The sequence below is a fragment of the Mycteria americana genome, chromosome 1, assembly GCF_035582795.1.
Source record: "Mycteria americana isolate JAX WOST 10 ecotype Jacksonville Zoo and Gardens chromosome 1, USCA_MyAme_1.0, whole genome shotgun sequence".
Classification (NCBI taxonomy): Eukaryota; Metazoa; Chordata; class Aves; order Ciconiiformes; family Ciconiidae; genus Mycteria; species Mycteria americana.
Window position 1 is genome coordinate 156,784,436 of NC_134365.1, and position 18,370 is coordinate 156,802,805.

The window sequence follows — 18,370 nt, forward strand, 5'->3', positions numbered from 1 at the left end:
CAGAAGATCCTTTGCCACTATTCTGCCTCTCTGGTGGTAGATGAGTATGGTCTCATTCCACATGTCCCAGGCCAGGAATAAGGGTATCAGGAGGGGAGGTAGTTACAAGTGGTGTAAGTAGAGGTGTGCTTACAGCCATAGACCAATCGTTTCTGAGAATGTTAATATTTTTAAAATACACAATTTAGGGTTATAATCCATGAGGATTAGTATTGCTTTTCATTTTAAATTACATTCTTTTGGTACTTCAGGGCTTGTAGAATACTTCCCACTGTTCCACTGAATTTATTCTACTGCATTAAAACAAATCTCAAGCATGAATGATGCTAACTCTTTATTTCAGGCATTTAATAATTGTGGCCTTTCCTGCCCTCAGAAAATAATATTTTATAGCAGGACATGGAGGTTTCTGGACTAAATGCTGGAAGCCAGTCTGGATAGCACAGACACTGAGCCTTCTGAAACCACCCAGGAAAGAAAAAGCTCCTGCATTCTTCTGATCTGTTGGCAGTTTCATCCATGATAGCTAAACCTGGAATTAAGGCTAAAAACCATCCATTGTTACTTAGTATTGATTTGGACTCTGTCAAAGTGCTTGGCACCTTACGGAACAAAGAAGACAAGAGAGTTAATGACAACTCTTAACAGGATGTGTGTTGAATGGCAAAGACATCAAAACCAGCTCACTATGGCAACTGAAATAATTGGCTTGTGAAGCTTCCCGAGAAACATATAAAGCAAACATTTACAAAGGTTATTGGATGGTATCTTCAGTTGCATCCTAGCTAGTCTCAAATTAGCAAGCCCATGAAATAGCTTTCTTACTTGATCAAAAAGTTAAGATTGGTAAATGAAAAATATTGTGGAAAGTGCATATTAAGAAAAAAAAAGGAAACATTGTCACTGGTAGGGCTTTATATCTGATACTCTCTAAAATGAAGCACGATGTAGACTGCGGTCTATTATTATGTAAAAGCAATTATTTTAAATGATCATATTACATATGAGAAAAATCTATCAAACCTGTCCCTGGCAGATAGAAGAGGAGACAATACAAGGACTTCTGTGAGGCAGTTCACCCCAGGCATACCTATTCCCTGCAGTGTCCAGTCGAGAAAGGGTGCGTATTACCTTCCTCCCAGAGGCCGAGAAGAGCTTTAGCAGTTGAGTAACGCAGTGGTCAGGGAGACCTGAAAAGGCTCCGCTCTGAACAGCCTGCTTAGAGGCTCCTGTAGAGAAAGACAGTTGGGAGCAGGGCAGACAGTGTGCGCTGGAGCCGATGGTTCGCTCTTCTCACACAAGAGCAAGGGTGGCCGCAACTGGAGCTAACAGGCCTCAACTTCAACACGTGCCAAGAGGATGCTTCCTAAAAACAGCAGTAGACCTGCGGTACTCCTTGCCAAAGGCTGGAGTTGGTGTGGGTTCACAGAGGCCGGGGAATTTAATAGTAGAACAATCTGTTGAGGGAGGGTAAAAAAAATGGGGGGGGGGGGGGACGGGACGGACACCAACGCCAAAGTGTTCAGCTGAGGAGATCATCTGGTTGGAAGCTGGGAGAGTAGCAAGGAAAAGATTATATATGCTTGTAGAGTTCTCACTTGTTTCCTTGGTACCTGCTCATAGTTACTTTTGGAAACAAGACGCTAGTTAAAAAAGACTTTTGGCACCCTTATGTCTGTTCCATTACACTGTTATTCACTCTAGTTAAGTAGCTCAATGTCCAAAGTGGATCAAGGCACTGCAGCCAGGTAAGCTCCATTTCCTTGGTGTGCTCTGAAAGAAAGAAAAAAATCCACAATGAGACGAGAGAAGTGTCATCAGAAAACACACATCCTTTGCTTGTCCTGACACTGGAAAGGAAGCGGACCTTGGCAATCCATCAGCTGGCTAACGCACAGGGTACCTCACTGAGCACCTAGCAGCAGTCCATGTCCTTTTTGAAAATATCCGGGTCGGGTAGGACTTTACAGAGGTACGTGGGTGTAAGGGGGGTGCAGAAGTGTTTTCTGAGAATGATTTATTAAGTCCAGCTTGGCAATGTCACATTGCATTTTTCTTTCAGGGGCTAACAGGCTGCCTGCCGTTCCCCTGACCTGCAAGGCACCGTAAAATAGATTCACCCCCGTTTGACCAAATTGACTTGACACAGCAGAGATAATTTTGTTAAATTACCACATATTTCCTACAAACGCGCCCACTAAAAACCTCGTTAAGAAGAAGCCGCGCACCGCTGCAGTTACACTGAAGCACAAGGCTGGCTTCGCGCTATTTCGGTCGAGCTGAAGCGGGGCACCGCCCGACCCAAGCCGGGGCCGACAGCCCCGGCCCCGCACCCCCAGGCTCCCCGGCCGCACCCCAGCCCACCGCACTCACCGCGGGGCCGCTCCGAGGAACGCACGGGCCGGGCCGGGCCGGGCCGGGCCGGGCCGCCGCGCAGACACCGGCCGCACAGGCCGCCCAGCGCCCCGGCAAGAGGCGGCGGCCCGGCCCGGCTCGGCTCGGCCCGGCCGCGCCCCCTGCCCGCAGGCCCCTCCTCTTCCTGCCGCTCCGGCTGTAGCTACCCCGCTCGCCTGCTGTTTCCCGGCACAGGCGGTGCGGCTGTCGCGGCGACAGGCGCGCCGGGTTGTGCCCGCTCTCCTCGCCCCCTCCCCGCGGAGAGGCGGAGCCGCCGGCTCCCCGCCCGCCCCCGGCCGGGGGCTGTGGCCATGCTGCGCGGAGCAGTGGCGGCGGCGGCCCGGCGGTGCGGCCCCGGCCCCGGCCCCGGCCCCGGCCCCGGCCCCGGCGGGGGGAAGGCGGTGGCGGCGCGGTGGTGTTGCAGCGCGGCGCGGCGGCGGGAGTGGGTGCCGCCAGCGGGGCGGGACAGCGGGATCGTGGCTTACAACAGCCGGAGCCGGAGCAAGGAGCCGCTCGTATTGGCCGCGGAAGGAGTGGCGACCTGGTAGCCCCTTGCGGCGCGGCGGGCGGGTGCGGGGCTGCCGGGAGGGCCGGGCCGCGCCCGGCGGCCGTGCCGGAGGTGACGGGTGCGGTTTGCCTCCCCTCTCCGCAGGTACAGCTGCGGGCCGACGGTGTACGACCGGGCACACCTCGGGCACGCCTGGTGAGTCGCGGGGGGGCGATGTCCCGTCCTGCGCGGGCGGGAACGGCGGTGGCAGGCAGCGTGTGTCCGGGTGACAGACCCCGTGTCTGGTGACAGGCGCCGCTGGGAGCCGCTGCGGGGGCGCCGGCACTTGGCCTCCTGTTGCGTGCAAAGGGCAAAATCCTGTTTGGGTCCGTCCCCCCCCACCTCAGGAAGCACGAAAGGGGCTGTTGGTGCAGCTCGTCCAGATAGAGACAATTGAGGCGTGAAAAGTATTAAGAACACGCACTTTTTTGCTAGGTAGAGTGAGTTATTTCAAATCATATGGGCATAATGTGACCTCTTGTGCAGAGGAGTTGGGATCCTGGAGCAGAGCCTCTTGTCCGTGTGAGGTGATAGTTGTGCCTCGAATTGAGTTCGGACGCTGTCAGCGCCAAGGCAAAGCCATTCAGGGTTGACTATTAAAAAGATGCTTTTAAGGTTAACAGATAAAAGTATCAGTTCTTAAATGCTGGAAAGCCCAGGTAGCTTAGAGGTCTTTTTGCATAGTAACAGTTCAGTGGCTTACTGTGTTTAAGAAAAAACAAAAGAAAACAGCACAGCATTTTGTCCGTACGTCATTCGAATAAACCGGCTTCGTTATAAGTAACCTTGAAAAAATACTTTAAATACACCAGAGAAGGTTGCTACCAGTTGTTTTAAAATGCACCTGATGAGAAGACATGCAGGGTATGGTGCCTGCGGGTTCCTGTGAAGCTGAGGGGAGTTGCAGCAGCTCAGCTGCTCTTGAGCATCTTTCTCCTGATTCTTAAAAGAACAAGATGCATTGGGCTCCTTGGAAGAGCAGGGGTTTCTCAGGTAATTGCCATCTGTATGAAGATCAGATGCTGTGTATTTGAGTAATTCCCTTTTAATGTAGGGCATTTCACAGCTTCTGGTCCTGTCTCAACGTCATTCAGAAACTTGTGTTGAATTTTGCTCGATGTTGAGCTATCGCACTACTGCACAGCTGCTCCTTCTTTGTCTAAAAGGGAAGTTTTAAAATACCAATTATGTAAAAATACTGTTGGCAACCTCTCCTTAACTGCTGCTATACTGTTGTGTGTATGTGGTGGTGTCTTTTTCCTCCTTGCTTTTGTCCAGTCTTAGCAGAAAACTAACCTAGCTTTTTCCTGGTGATCTAAAAATCAAGAAAACGGTATCTTGAATTATTTTGTTTGTACTTAGTACCTTCAGGGGAACTTTAATATTTAAAAAAAAGTCATAGCAATTTGTGTATTTAAGTCTACAGTTATTGTAATACAGGCTATGTTACAGTTTACCTTGAAATAATTACAATTTAAAATCATCACTTGAGAGCAACTGTATGAAAAGATGCTAATAGATTTCTTTCCTTCAGCACTCCGTTGAGGTTCTCTGGTATGGCAGGACCTGTCTTCCCTGATGTGGTGTAGGAGGGGAGGGAATTGCAGAAGTGCTCCCGTCCTGAGGGGTATAGTGGATCTAGAGCACAGTGTTTATCAAGGTGGAGAATTTCACCTTTTGATCTTGCTGCTCACTGTGGCTTTTGAATGTCTGTTTTTGTCAGTGGTTCTCCTTGTTCTCCTGCTTTCTGGCTCTTTTGATGAAAGGAGGGGGTAGGAAGGCCTTGCTTGCTCTGCCTGTTCTCTTACCCATCTTTTCTTATCCTATGTCCAAACTAACAATTTCAAGCTTTCCTAATGTGGAGGTTTGCCGTACATCTGTGCCACCTGGCTTTGACCTCTTCACTTGCTGATTTAAGAAAGAACAGTTAGGGCCGAATATTGCCTTTGGAGTGGTGTATCGTGCAGATAAGAAGCTGTGTTACACTCTTTCTGCTGCCTCTTTAGCGCCTTCACGTGTTGTTCCTGTAGTGCTGTTGTGTGGCAAGATGCCTGTGCTGAAGACCTTCTTCTCTCTTTTCTGCTCAGTTAAACCCTCCAGCACACGAGGAGTTGGCTGTTCCTTCCCAGTGTCTGTGGTCTTGCACGTGTCAGTGTTGACATCCTGTTGCCCAGCTGATTTGTTCGGGATGGTGGAGCACTCCTGATTTTATATTTTTTTCTAAAAAATTGTGTATTTTTTCCCAGTAGCTAGGTCCAGCTGTAGAGCTTTGGTAGGCACAGCTGAAATGCATGCTGCTGACGGGGGTCTACAGGCCAGGAGGTGCTCTGGGAAAGAGCATGAAGTCAAATGGAGTGATGGCTGTTGCTACTGTGCCGCTCTTGTGAAATACCATCATTTTGTTGTACTCTTGCAACATGTTATCTTATCACTAGAATTCCTTTTTTCCCTCCTTCTTACATTTGACTTGTGGCAAGCACAACAAATGTGGCAGGTAGTAATGCAGAAACAAATAATAGACATGAGCTTGAGTTCCTTGAGAAGAATTTGAAAATAATGGCATTATTATTTTTTCCCCCTCCTCCTTCCCTTCCACAAGGATTTCTTATTTCTCCAAATAATCCAACTTTCTGTAGTATGTTGTGCTTTTCAGTCTTCAAAACAGGTGCTCTGTATGCCTCAATCTATAAAACCTCATTCTATAAAAAGAAAAAAATCAGACGGGCAGACAATGCCATCTTTTCCCTCAGTTCTGAGACTGGGCTTGATCGTGCTGGTGTGAGCTGCAGCCTGGTTGGCATCCAGGTTCCTGGCTGAATGCTTGGAAAAGAGTAAAATCAAGCACAAGGGGAGATTTCATTCAGTCCCTTGTGCCTGCTCAGCCTCTCTCCTGATTTTGACTGACTGGTTTTTTTTTCTTTTCAGTCCTGAAGTGGTAAGTACCGTGCTTTCTGAGGTGTCAGGAGATCTTGTCATGGTTTAACCCCAGCTGGCAGCTCAGCCCCACACAGATGCTTGCTCGCTCCCCCCCGGTGGGATGGGGAAGAGAGTCAGAAGGGTAAAAGTGAGAAAACTTGTGGGTGCAGATAAAGACAGTTTAATAGGGAAAGCAAAAGCCACGCAAGCAAAGCAAACCAAGGAATTCATTCGCACCTTCCCATGGGCAGGCAGGTGTTCAGCCATCACCAGGAAAGCAGGGCTCCATCACGCATAACGGTGACTTGGGAAGACAAACGCCATCACTCTGAACATCTCCTCCTTCTTCCCCCGCTTTATATACTGAGCATGACGCCATATGGTATGGAATAGCCCTTTGGCCAGTTGGGGTCAGCTGTCCCAGCTGTGCCCCCTCCCAACTTCTTGTGCACCTGGTGGAGCATGGGAAGCTGAAAAGTCCTTTGCTTAGTATAAGCACTACTCAGCAACAATTAAAACATCTCTGTATTATCAACACTGTTTTCAGCACAAATCGAAACCATAGCCCCATACTAGCTACTATGAAGAAAATTAACTCTATCCCAGCCAAAACCAGCACATCTGCTCTGGCTCTTGCAGTGTTTCTTCCATCAATTCAGTTGGAAGATCAGAGGAAAGGGAACAGTGTGAAATTTGTGTTTGCTCTGGGATCTATGACTGCAGGGCTGTTAAATCTAATATCAAGCTTTTGATGCTGGCATTGTTCCTCTGAACAGGGTCCAAAGACCAGTTTAATATTCTTATGGCATTGTGTCACCATATTAGATGAACCTTACCCCCAGTGAGCTGGTATTCATTAAAAACTATCTCCCTGGCAGCAAAGCTTTCAAAAAGCCTTTTTCAACGTGGGCATAGTGCAAACAAAACCGACAAAAGGTATTTTTCTTCATCAAGATATTACACATCCATAAATCTGAACCTTAATGCCACCTGGTCCCTGCAGCTAAGGATGCAGATTGTTTCCACTATTTGCTTACACTTCTCTGCTCTGACAGCCATGGGAGTTGCAGTTCGTGCGGTGCTGTGGGTGAAATGGGAACCTGTAGGTCTATGAGTCTCCTTTTGGGCTCTGTTTTCTCCAAAACCAGCGCAGAGCCTCTAGTCACCTTCTAATATCTCACCTAATAATTCGGTTTTACTCAGTCAAAGCGTATTTTGAGAATTACAAGTGGAGAGTCTGTGAGCAGCAGAAGGGGCTGCCACAGCCATATACAGCTTGTAGGTACATCAATCTCTCAGCATTAAATACTCTGTTTTGTGACAAAAGAGCCTGAATAATTTTGAGAATTTATTCTCAAGTGTAAATAAAACAAAATAACCCACAGAGCAGCTCTTCTTTGCTATCAGAAAAGATCTGTGGTGGTGTGTGAATGAAATAGTTTATTGGTGGCTGGTGGCTGTAGTTGTTACTCAACCCTAAGCAAAGTTCATTTGAACCCTGTTTTATTTCTCCCTGTTCTTCTGCTCTGTGGCTTTTGAAAACCTGTTAGAATATACAAAGCCCAAGGGATGGATTTCAAGAATATCTGATCTGTGTGTCTTATTTCATACTGCTGGCTTTGAGAGAGTCTCCTGGCTCGCACGTAGCTTCCGACGCACTTTGGTGCTTGAATAAAGAGATGCAACAAAAGAAAACACTCAGAAAATTTGATGTAATGTGTCACTAATGCCAGAAGAGGGTAGGCCAGTTCAAGGGAAATTTGCTTGACTTCTGTGCAGGTGGTAACTGGTTTTGGAAAAGCACTTTATGCACTGAAGACCTTTTCATTGCAAGTATTGGGGTATTTAGGTTGTCCCTGTGGCTGTTAGTGCTGTTGGTTATTTTTAAGTTTATTCTTACTGCTGCATGTTTAAAAGCTGATGTTTTTTTCTCTTCCAGCTCCTATGTTAGGTTTGATATAATTCGAAGGATAATGACTAGGTTTTTTGGAATTGAAGTTATCATGGTGATGGGGATCACAGACATAGATGACAAGATAATAAAAAGAGCCAATGAGGTAGGTGTTTGCTGCAGTCTTTGACCCAAACTTTTAGTATTTTCTACAGCTACTTACATAGGAAAATTAAACTGTGTTTGGGTTTTTTTGTTGAGTTTTGTTTGTTTTAATTAGTAGATAATAAATCTTGAGATTTCTGGTCCCCTAGCATGGCTGTAATGGGTCTGGGAGTCCAGAGGGCTGGGTGTCGAGGGCTGTGTGGAGGTCAATGGGTGCAGAATGGTATAAGGGGGAGAGGCAGGGAGGGCTGCATTACAGCACCCACGGCCGGGGGCCTCCTGCCCTCGCCCCCTGCCTGGCAGGCCGGTGGGGAACAAAAAGCCCGGGTGAATCCTCAGCACAGTTGGAGAGTATCTTATCCCAAAAACAAACCCAAAACTTACCAGCCAGTAGGCTTCTGGCTGTCTTCTGGAGAAGCGTTGTGTGCCGCTGATGGTTAAAGGTAGTATATATAGTATTACCACACGTAAGGGTGAGGGTGGTTCCTGAAAGGTGCCAAGCATCATCTAGCTGCAACGTCAGTATCTTGGAAAGCTTTATCAGTCTTGTCCAAGTTCATCACCACATGAAAGTTGACATTGAGTATAGGGGTAAGTCTTGATAAGACTGGGGCTATAAGTGGTTCTCAGTTGGATTTTAATCAGACCTTTTTTACCAACTGAGCTTGGTAAATGACTATTCCAATTATCTTTTTTTTTTTTTTAATGCTTTTTGGACTCTGAAACGCTAAGAATGTATTCTACATTTTATTCTGCTTTTTGAATTTTTTGTTTTGTTTTTAGAATCCGTAACTCGTCTTCTGGATCATAAATGAATGTGTTGAATCAAATTGCAGTTGCGAGCTTTAAGCTAGTTTCTTGGTGTCAGAGAATTTGACAGCTGTCACTTTTATTTAATCTTTAAGTAAACAGTTACTATTGCAGTTAAATACAGGGCGCTGCATTCAAACGAATACTAGCACACTGCTCCTGTAGAAATACATGTGTGTTCCCTCAGTCCATTTACTTGCAGTTTTCTAAGGCAGTAGGCCATTTAAAAACAAAACAAAACAAAAAAACCCCAAACAAAACAAAAAAACCAAAACAAACCAGGCATTTTAAATCTATATGTGTGCATTTCAAAATTTTTCCTTATTGTCAGAACAATATGGAGATTTTATGTTTGAGGAGGGGGAAACAACATGATGTTTTAAAAGAATTTGTGTTCATTTACTGCATTCTTTGGTTCTATAAAGTAATCTTTTCATGGCTTTTTTTGGTGACTTTTTGAAGTGCCTGTTCTACTCTGCACATTTTGTTTGGATGGCCAAGGCTTCTACCTCAGTAGCCTGATTTTGTTGTTGGGACCTCTGTACCTGAAGCATTACAGTGGTAGGATCAACATGCCTAAGCTTGTTCTCCATCCTTTGGTGGGATTCATCTAGAGAAAACCTGAAAGTTGGGCATCTAGTCTACGATGGGTGTGCTGCATGCCCTCAGTGGTCCTTTGAGAGAGAGATAAGTCTTTTTGTGTTTTGAACATCCATATGGACAGGAGGAATTTCCCCATCTTCCTCATAGAGGCACCTTTGTCTCTCTGTTGATCGAAGAAGCAGCTGAACTGTCTTAGGGAGATGAGTCCCATCACTGGGGTCTGGAAGAGCACTCTCTCTGGTCTGTAGGCAGAAACATGCCTTCGTTTCTCAGTGCTGAGCATCTTCCTCGTTTCATTGCTGGATGAGCGTCTGGTCTGTCTTCACCAGAACTCCTGCCTTGTCCTGGAGCTTGTCCAGATAGTGGTTCCTACTTGCGTTCCGAAAATCAGACCCCTTAAAGATGCTCCAGTAATGAAATGGAAGTGATGAAACTGGATTTATTTTGTTAATGATTCAGTTATCTGCAAGCTAGAGAGACTGACAGTATGTTGTCTTCTCCCCAGTAGGTTCTCCTTAGAGAAGATGTAAAAGCTCGCATTTGATGCTTTTGCTTGCTAGGGCAGGTTTTGCTGTCATGCACCTTTCAAGCCCTGGCCTCTTCTGAATATTTGAGAACAAGTATGTTGTCATGTGCAAGTTGTCTCTTTCCTTTTGGGTTGCACTTTCTCGTTACTTCTGCAAGGATGCCTGTTCCTGTCCGTCACCCCGTGAATGAGAAATGTGGAGAAGGTGTCTGAGAAGTGCCGCACTTGGCAAGCATGGGACTGACTTTCAGTTCATTTCCCCTGATTGTACTGAGATCTATGAGTAATCATGATCAGCTGAAATAGCTTATTTTTCTTAATCACTGAAAATTAATATCCTGTCTCATCCTGCAAGTCTCTATCTGTCTTTCTGACATGTAGGTGGTATTGGTGTCCCCTGCCAATAAGTTGAATGAAGTCCTGTGTACTGTACTGTATCTTGTCTCAGGAAATGGAAGACCCTCTCAAGAGGAAAATAATGAGGCAGGGAAGGAGTTTGTTATTTTACTCTTTGGTTGCTTTCTCTTAAAATATATGTATTAATATTTTGGCTATTCAGAAGCATAAATGAAATACTACTTTTAAGTTATTTATAACTTACATCTCTTCCCCATGAATGCTGGATTAATAAGCCTTTCTGACTCTTTACCCTGGGGGCTTGTTAAGTCTTCCAATTAGCTATTAACTGTCTGATAAAAGATTGCAATATTTTTGTATTATTACTTTGATTTATGATTTACTAATCTGCTTCTCTCTTTTTCAGATGAATATACCGCCGGTAGCTCTTGCTCGTATTTATGAAGAAGACTTTAAACAAGATATGGCTGCCTTAAAGGTACAGATACTCGAGCTTCTAAATTTAAGAGTATTTTAAAGCAATTATTTTGATAAGGAATCTGATTTTGACAGTTTGATCTGAAAAAATAAATTGATTGCTTGTGTGACAGTGTTGCTTGGAAACTGAGTGCTGATTTACTTTTTCATTCTTCTGGGAAGATATTGCACACCTTTTGAGTAAGGAAATGAGGGGAGAGGCAAACTCCAGATTTGGAATGAACAAGTTAAATTTCTTTAGGAACACAGATTTTTTCACCCCATGCAATAGAGCCTTGGCTCACAGAGAATACATATTTACTATAATGCAGAAGTAGCCTGATCTAAAGCATATGAAACATCAAATATTCTTTCATCAACTTCAGGTGTCTGCTTCTTGTCCAGAATACTTGATAGAAGCAGGGAGTAAGCCACTGGGGAAAATTAGTGGATTTTTTTTGCCATCCCTCAATTTTTTTTTTGGTGTGTATTATCTTAAATGCTGCTTATGACCTTTTTATGATACTTGCAACATTTTTTTTTTTGAAAGATAAAATTGAGGAGAATGTTCTTTAAAATTTGTTTCTTGGAGTGAAGAGACTTGTCAGCAGTGTGTTTCATACAGGCTAATGAGATGTTACTCTTTCTTTGTTTAAGGTCCTTCCTCCTACAGTATATATGAGAGTGACTGACAATATTCCTCAGATAATTTCCTTTATAAAAACAATAATTGCTAATGGACAAGCTTACGCAACCTCGCAAGGTAAGACTTATAGCAAGGCAACTCCCTGTTCAGCACGTGTACAGGAAATCAGTGCTCTTGGTAATCCTGTTTTGGGATCAGATGAGATACCCTGGGCCAGGCTTTCCTTCTGTTGATTAACAGACACAGTGTGAGCAACTTGTTCTGCCCACTCATGTCACCACAAACAACTGTTACTCAATTTTGAAGTTAAATGTAGCTCATTACTTAATATAGTTGTTCACTGTAAGGAACTGCTATCTGAGCTCCTGTGGGGAAGTCCTGGCCTGGCTTCTACAACAGAGTTGGGGGAACCTCTTAGCTCTAAACAGTAGATGCTGTAAAAGATGTGCCTGCAAAGCACAATGTGTGGATCTTTTTTTAGCAGAGCTGGTGGTAGGAGAAGCATTCGAGTGCATTATAACAGGAGTAGCAGTAAGTGATGTTTCAGTCAGAGAGGGGATTGCTGATTGTGCATGGGCAGGGAAGAACCTGAGGGCACCTCCAGAATACAAAGTTATCCTATGTGCAGAATGAGCACATGCAGTGAGGTTACTGAAAAGCTGGTGACATGGAAACGTGCTACTACTTTTGCAGTATTTCTGAGTTTATAAATCAGAATTTCAAATGGGAGTTGAAGGGTGTTTTGTTTTGCTTTCGGGGAAATGTTCCCTCTTCATCATGAATGTGCCCCATCTTTGCTATAAAATGAAATATTTCTTTTCTATTAGGTAATGTTTATTTTGATGTTAAGTCTTGGGGAAAAAGATATGGAGTATTAACTACTGTTTATCCTGATACCCAAGATGAAGCAGGTATGTTCATGGCGCCAACTTGTTTGTATTAATGCATTGTCTGAACTAGTGATATATCTATGCGTAAACCTTTGTTCAACAGTTCGAAACAGTTTTCTAACCTGTTGTGTATAACCAGCTTTTTGGTTAATTAAGACATCAAGTTTTTTAAAATTATTTATTGAGGCAGTCACTGTTGCCAGTGCAAGAGGAAACCTGGTGGTCTCTTTTCATACTTGGTTCCCTTTATACTTTTGTTCTGGTACCCTGTAACAATTAAGATTCTTAATTTTATTTAAATACTTGGGATTGGTGCATACAAACTTTGTAGTGGGGTGGTGGTCTCAGCAGTTGCACTAGCCAGCAGTGAGATAGTCGACGGTAAATGCAGGGAAACATCATCTACCATGTTATTGTATGGGCAGTTGCACCCTTCTGATGCATGCTAACCAGATTAATTTGTTTCTTTCATTACTTACCCCTGGACTACTGCTAAGCAGCCTGTTTGCGTGAGGGTGAGCAATCTCTTGATAGGTTTTGCTAGAGCATGCTTATAGCCTTGGCTGGGTGTTTTTTGCTGCGGTTGTCCAGCTGCTAAGCAGGATTGCTGAGCCGCTCTGTAGTTTCTGTAAGTCAGGTCCGATCAGGTCTCTGCATTGGAGAATTTGATGCAGGTCTCCTGTATCCTTTGCACGCTGAAGTTCAATATTTCTTCACTGAAAAAAAAAATCTGTTTGCAATTACTGAAAATGCCTGGCAGGCTGATGCTCAGGTGAATCGCAGCCAGAAACTTCTCACAGCTCTACTCTGGAGTTGTTTCAGCATTACAACTCACAGAGGGAATGCGTTTTGTTGACAGTTATTTAGAGGCAGTTACTGAGTGCAAAGGCAGCCAACAGCCTCCTGGGCTGCATTAGGAAGAGCATTGCCAGCAGGTCAAGGGAGGTGATCCTTCCTCTCTCCGCGTGAGGTGAGACATGCCTGGAGTGCTTGGTCCAGTCCTGGGCTCCCCAGTACAAGAGAGATATGGGCATACTGGAGAGAGCCCAGCAAAGGGCCACAAATATGATGAGGATGGAACATCTTTCATATGAGGAAAGGCTGGGACTGCTCAGCCTGGAGAAGAGAACGCTTGGGGCATCTTACCCATGGGTACAAATACCTGATGGGGGGAGTAAAGAAGATGGAGCGAGGCTCTTCTCAGTGGTGCTTGATGACAGGACAAGAGGCAATGGGCACAACCTGAAACACGAGAAATTCCATTTAAACCTAATAAAAACCTTTTTTACTCTGAGAATGGTTAACACAAGAACACGTTGCCCAGAGAGGCTGTGGAGTCTCCATCCTTGGAGATACTTAAAACCCAGCTGGGCACTGTCCTGGGCAGCCTGCTGTAGCTGAGCCTGCTCCAGGCAGGGGGTTGGACTAGATGATCTCCAGAGGTGCCTTCCAGCCTCAACCATGACTGATTCTGTGTTTTACCCCGTTTCCCCTCAAGTCACTTAAAACTAAATTTACTGTTATTTCTAAAAATTTTGACTGTTGTTTTGCTTATAACCGAGGTGGTGAAGAGTGCCTTTTTGTAGCAGTATACTCAAACAAGGGCAAAAGAGGGATGGATTCAACAGATACTGGTCACCCAGAGCTTGGCAAACTAGTGAAAGAGCCAAGATCAAGATGCAGTGGATAAAACTAGGGTTATATTTCTGTCCCCTTATTTCTTATCAATTTTGAATGATGAGGCAGGTGTAATGGATTTTTGTAATGTGCTTCCCTTAATATTGCATGACGTTCTGAATAAAAACTGACTCTGCATAATATCAATAAAGTACAAGCGGAATGGCTCAAGAAAAATTACCATCTAATAGATCTCCAAAAATAGCTGTGAATCATCATTAAAATGTGTTGATACTGGAATGCTCCAGGGATTGGTTCAGACCCAGTGATACACTCTGGTTTTGTTAGCGATCTGAAATAAGTAGAGGAAAGAAGTAAATCTAGTGTCAACTGCTGATAAAACAGATGAGTGGTGTTAAAGAAGGGAACTTAAAACAGTGTGAGTTGCTTGCCAAGCTGGATCCCTTCAAGCCAAATAGGTATATTGTTCTGCATCAGTCAAATGCGAGGTCATGTATTTGTCAGCAAAAAAATACAGACTCCAGAACCCCGTTCTGTAGCTCCTGCCGGGGAGCGGTGTGTATCCAGCCAGCGGTTAGGAGCCAGCAGAGGCGAACCATCCTCTGCAGTACTGTGGCAAAAAGGACTACATCCTTGTCTGCGTAGTGAAGGAAGCAACAGATATAGCTGGGGAGGAGACCTTTGTAGAGAAGCCATTGGTGAAAATGGTACTGGAAGGTTGCTACTGTCCAAGAGTAGTTTTGATTCTCATCTCCGTGCTCTTTTTGGTTTTACAGAATCTGAACCAGAAACTATTTGTGTCCCAGAGAAAAAATTGTGGTTTTTTTTTTTGTTGTTGTTGTTGTTTGTGGGTTTTGGTTTGGGTTGTTTTTGTTACCTTTTCTGCTGCAGTGCAATCTGTTTGTCCTTGGAAACTGGCTGATAAGTAACTAAATGAATGATGTAAAACTAGAGAAGGCCAAAAGGACTAAAAGCATAGGATGTATTAAAGAATCTTGAATCCATCTTTTTAGCCTGCAGAAATCTAATTCAACATGTTTTTTTTCAAATGCTTGATTGAGAAACTGGAAGCCCTCTATAAAGGGGAAAGGAGGAAAGTTGCAGGAAAAGAAGTTGAGCGAAAGAGATTAACATCCGAGTAGTTCACTAAACACACATTTCTACTTGCTTTCATTTGCCCTTTTTTTTTTCTTTGAGACATATCCCATTAACAAATCACTTATTCTTGGCAGTTGATAGTGATAAACGACATGGTAAAGATTTTGCCCTGTGGAAGGCTGCCAAACCTCAAGAGCTATCTTGGACTTCTCCATGGGGAAAAGGAAGACCTGGATGGCACATTGAGTGCTCCACAATATCAAGGTCAGATTTCTTGGATTTTAAATCTAGTGCTAGTTTTTGTTTTCAGTCACAGTACAATGGTAGCAGCAGTATTGAAAGTGTTTTTTCTGATCAGTAGAAATAACCAGATTTAATGTGAATACTTTGTGGAATTTGGGATGTCACGTGTGGCCGAAACAAACTCTGCTCCACCCTAATGACATAGCTGTCTTGCCATGTTTTGGCACCTTCTCTTGAGACAGATGTGGGTATTTAAAATACGCCGTGCAGAATCACACAGTTGATTAACAAGTCTTTTAACTTGAACTGAGTAACCAAAGTTTTAGTGAAAGTTACGGTACCTCTTTCATTTGCCTCCCTTCCACTTCTTGCAGTGTCCATCGGACCTAGTCCAGCATGTAGTGCTGTCTCAGGAGGACAGGGTATGGGATTCCATCCTGACTCCAGCAAGCGTATGAGATCTTGCTGGCCTTATCTTAACAGCAGTTGCAGATGCTTGTGCTAATCGTCTAAGCGTTATTCAGCTTTCTTTAAAAGTCAGCCACGGTATTAAATATCCTGATTTCTCTATGGCAGTATATTCTGTGGGCACGATGTGAATTGTGCCTAGCAGCATTTTGCTTGTAGTTGGTTTAAATTAATTTGCTCTTCATTTGGAGTTTTATTTTCTCCACAGGATGGTAGTACTTTGTCCTGCACTGTATTAACTTATGACCTATTAATTTGTATTTTAAAAAAGAGACTTTAAATCTTCTCTCCTGGAAGATTGATAGTGGTACTTAATTTTGTATTAGTCTCAGATCTTTTTTTGGAAGCTAATAACAAATTATTTAGATCTGGCCCTGTTTAACTTAAGTTTTCAACCCAGGCTGAAAGTAGACGGAACAGGTCCTTTAGGTTTGCCTTTCATATGCTTTGCTGGTGCACCTGGGGTTGTTAGTCATTACTACCTGATTGTGAAAAGCATTTATAAGGGTGATTTTCTGTCTGTAAATAGCTTCAGCACTGTGAAACAGTTCTTAAAGCAACTGAAGTGCACAAAAACATGCTGTATTTGAAGTGCAACTTGTGACAGAAGTGCACAGGTAAGAAATGCCAATTACAAAATGGCCTATCTGCTAATGCGGTGCTGTTTATAGTCTGCATTTCTCTCTGTAAAAACTTACTTTACTGTGGCTGGATGAGGCTCCTGCCATGTAAATAAGAGTTGACCCATGCATAGTGTAAGTGTAGTAATCTTGGACCGTGAAAAACGAAGAGCTTATTTTGGTAAGTTACCTAAAATGTTTTGCTGTCCCAGTCAGCTGTCAAAGGCCCGTTTTAAGCAATACCTACTTACCCGTCTGTTTTGCCAAAGGTCTCGAAGCACTGTAAGTAAGTTAGGTGAACTAATTTTGAAAAGTCTTTGAAGTGTGCCTGGGGAAGGTGAATGAGAAGGGTGTTGGTCTCTAATGCAGCCCTGGAGGAGGGAACCTGCTGTGACTTAGGTCTGATTTCCTCTCTGGAGTTTCCCTTGCCATGAGATGGGCTGCTCCTCCCGCCCCTGAGCGTTTTGCAGATCTGACTCTCCCCACTCCCCAGCTCTTAATGGTTTTGTTGGAGAAAACAGCAAGTGGCCGGTGCTCCTCTGTAGATGGCACAAGGGAAGCCATGAGCCAGGGCCACTCCTGTGGAGATCTGTGCTTAAGCTGATTTTGGAGCAGGCGGGAGGAAGCAGAGGGGCACGAGCTTGGGAAATGGCAACAGCTGGTCTGGCTTCCCTCCTCTCTTCTCCTCATTTTCTTTTCTTTCTGTGCCCCAACTGCTTCTGCAGAGCCATCGTGAACCAGGGTGTTAGCAGGGTGTTTTGTCCCAAAAAGGGACAAAAGTATTAATATCTAGCCAGCTACCAGGAGCAACTTGTAAACATGACATATGGAAAGACTGTGTGTGTCTGTGTGTACACACATGTGCATGCCTCTGTGGGGCTTGCCTTTTATTTTCTACTTGTGTAGACCTTGCATCTTCCCCAGCTTGAGTGTCCCTGGTTTCTGGGCAGTTAGCATTGATTTACCTCCCGGTGAGTAGGTAAGTGTTATCTTTGTTTAACAGATGGGCAAAATGAAGTTATTAACTTGCCCAGCGTGACCTAGCAGGGACTTGCTGGAGCGGTGGACAGAGTGCAGAAGACTGGAGACCTGGTGTTTGACCAGAAAGCGTCTAGGTCTGTCCTGTTGCCTCATGAATACCTCACTTCCAGCCACCTGTATTTGCAGAGAGGCCTGTGCCATGCAAGCCTGTGGGTGACCGGCACAGATGCAGCCGTGCTGTTGGAATGAGAGGAAGGGCCTTGGGAGATCAGAGGCACTGACACTTTCTTCTGACATTATAACAAAATAGGACTAAGCATTTTCTATCATGACTGCATACAGTATTGCCTGAATTGTTACAGAAAAGGTACAAGATAAAGAATAGTAATACCAAATTTACAGAAATGTTCCTCACTTCCAAGTTGTTAGGTTTGCAGATGAAGGCAGGCTGTCTGATACTGAAACCGTGGCAGAACAAGGAAAAGAGATGTCCTGCTTGCCATTCTTTAGTCTAAGTTAGAAAAATAATTGCTCCTACTAAGAACTAGTTGCGGGCAGATACGGGTCCTGTCTATAGAAGTTCTGCTGCAGTTTTGGTATCCAAGATCTGTGTAAAGTCTTGTTTTAAAACTGCAATTGTTAAATTGTACACTTAAATTTATGATGTTTCATCCTATTCTTTTCTGCATTTCTTTTATGAAAAGCTTTTGTAGTGTTCTACTTACCGATCAGGAAAATATTTTTACAGTGCAGTGTTTGGAAAGCAGCTGGACATCCATACCGGTGGAATAGATCTTGCATTTCCTCATCATGAAAATGAAATCGCACAGTGCGAGGTGTATCATCAATGTGAGCAATGGGGGAATTACTTTTTGCATTCTGGTAAGTAAATTATTAATCACCTGAGAGCCCTGTACAAATATAAGGGTTTGGGTTTTTAGGTTTGGCATTTGTATGGTATGAAAACAGATGCTCTACTACAGTGACCAAGTTCCTGTCCTCACTAAGTGAAGAAACATAAATGAGAGTGAATCTTGAAACTGTAGAATGAATGCCTTTATTAATAAAGCAGTTACAGTGAAATATTCCTGAATTTCATCTGGGGAAATCTCCAAATAATA

At 44.1% G+C, this 18,370-nt stretch overlaps 1 protein-coding gene and 1 long non-coding RNA gene across 6 annotated transcripts in view; one reads left to right on the forward strand and one right to left on the reverse strand.

The window, feature by feature from the left end:
• Positions 1–321: 321 nt before the first annotated feature.
• LOC142421204 (uncharacterized) lies at positions 322–2,414 on the reverse strand. The gene is made up of 2 exons (XR_012778856.1): positions 2,374–2,414; positions 322–1,773 (listed from the first exon to the last, which is right to left on the reverse strand). It is a non-coding gene; the product is annotated as an uncharacterized LOC142421204 (long non-coding RNA).
• A 140-nt stretch (positions 2,415–2,554) lies between these two features.
• The window catches only part of CARS2 (cysteinyl-tRNA synthetase 2, mitochondrial), a 39,194-nt gene continuing 23,378 nt past the window's right edge, over positions 2,555–18,370 (forward strand). For 2 of the 5 annotated variants that reach the window (XM_075525811.1, XM_075525819.1), the window contains exons 1-8: positions 2,555–2,938; positions 3,047–3,097; positions 7,797–7,914; positions 10,616–10,687; positions 11,323–11,428; positions 12,139–12,222; positions 15,072–15,201; positions 17,998–18,131. In XM_075525811.1, the coding sequence (XP_075381926.1) occupies positions 2,706–2,938; positions 3,047–3,097; positions 7,797–7,914; positions 10,616–10,687; positions 11,323–11,428; positions 12,139–12,222; positions 15,072–15,201; positions 17,998–18,131 (928 nt within the window). In that variant the 5' untranslated portion in view covers positions 2,555–2,705. Of the gene's footprint in view, positions 2,939–3,046; positions 3,098–7,796; positions 7,915–9,871; positions 9,947–10,615; positions 10,688–11,322; positions 11,429–12,138; positions 12,223–15,071; positions 15,202–17,997; positions 18,132–18,370 lie in introns of those variants that run through there. The other 3 variants (XM_075525827.1, XM_075525835.1, XM_075525844.1) reach the window with 3 other exon arrangements.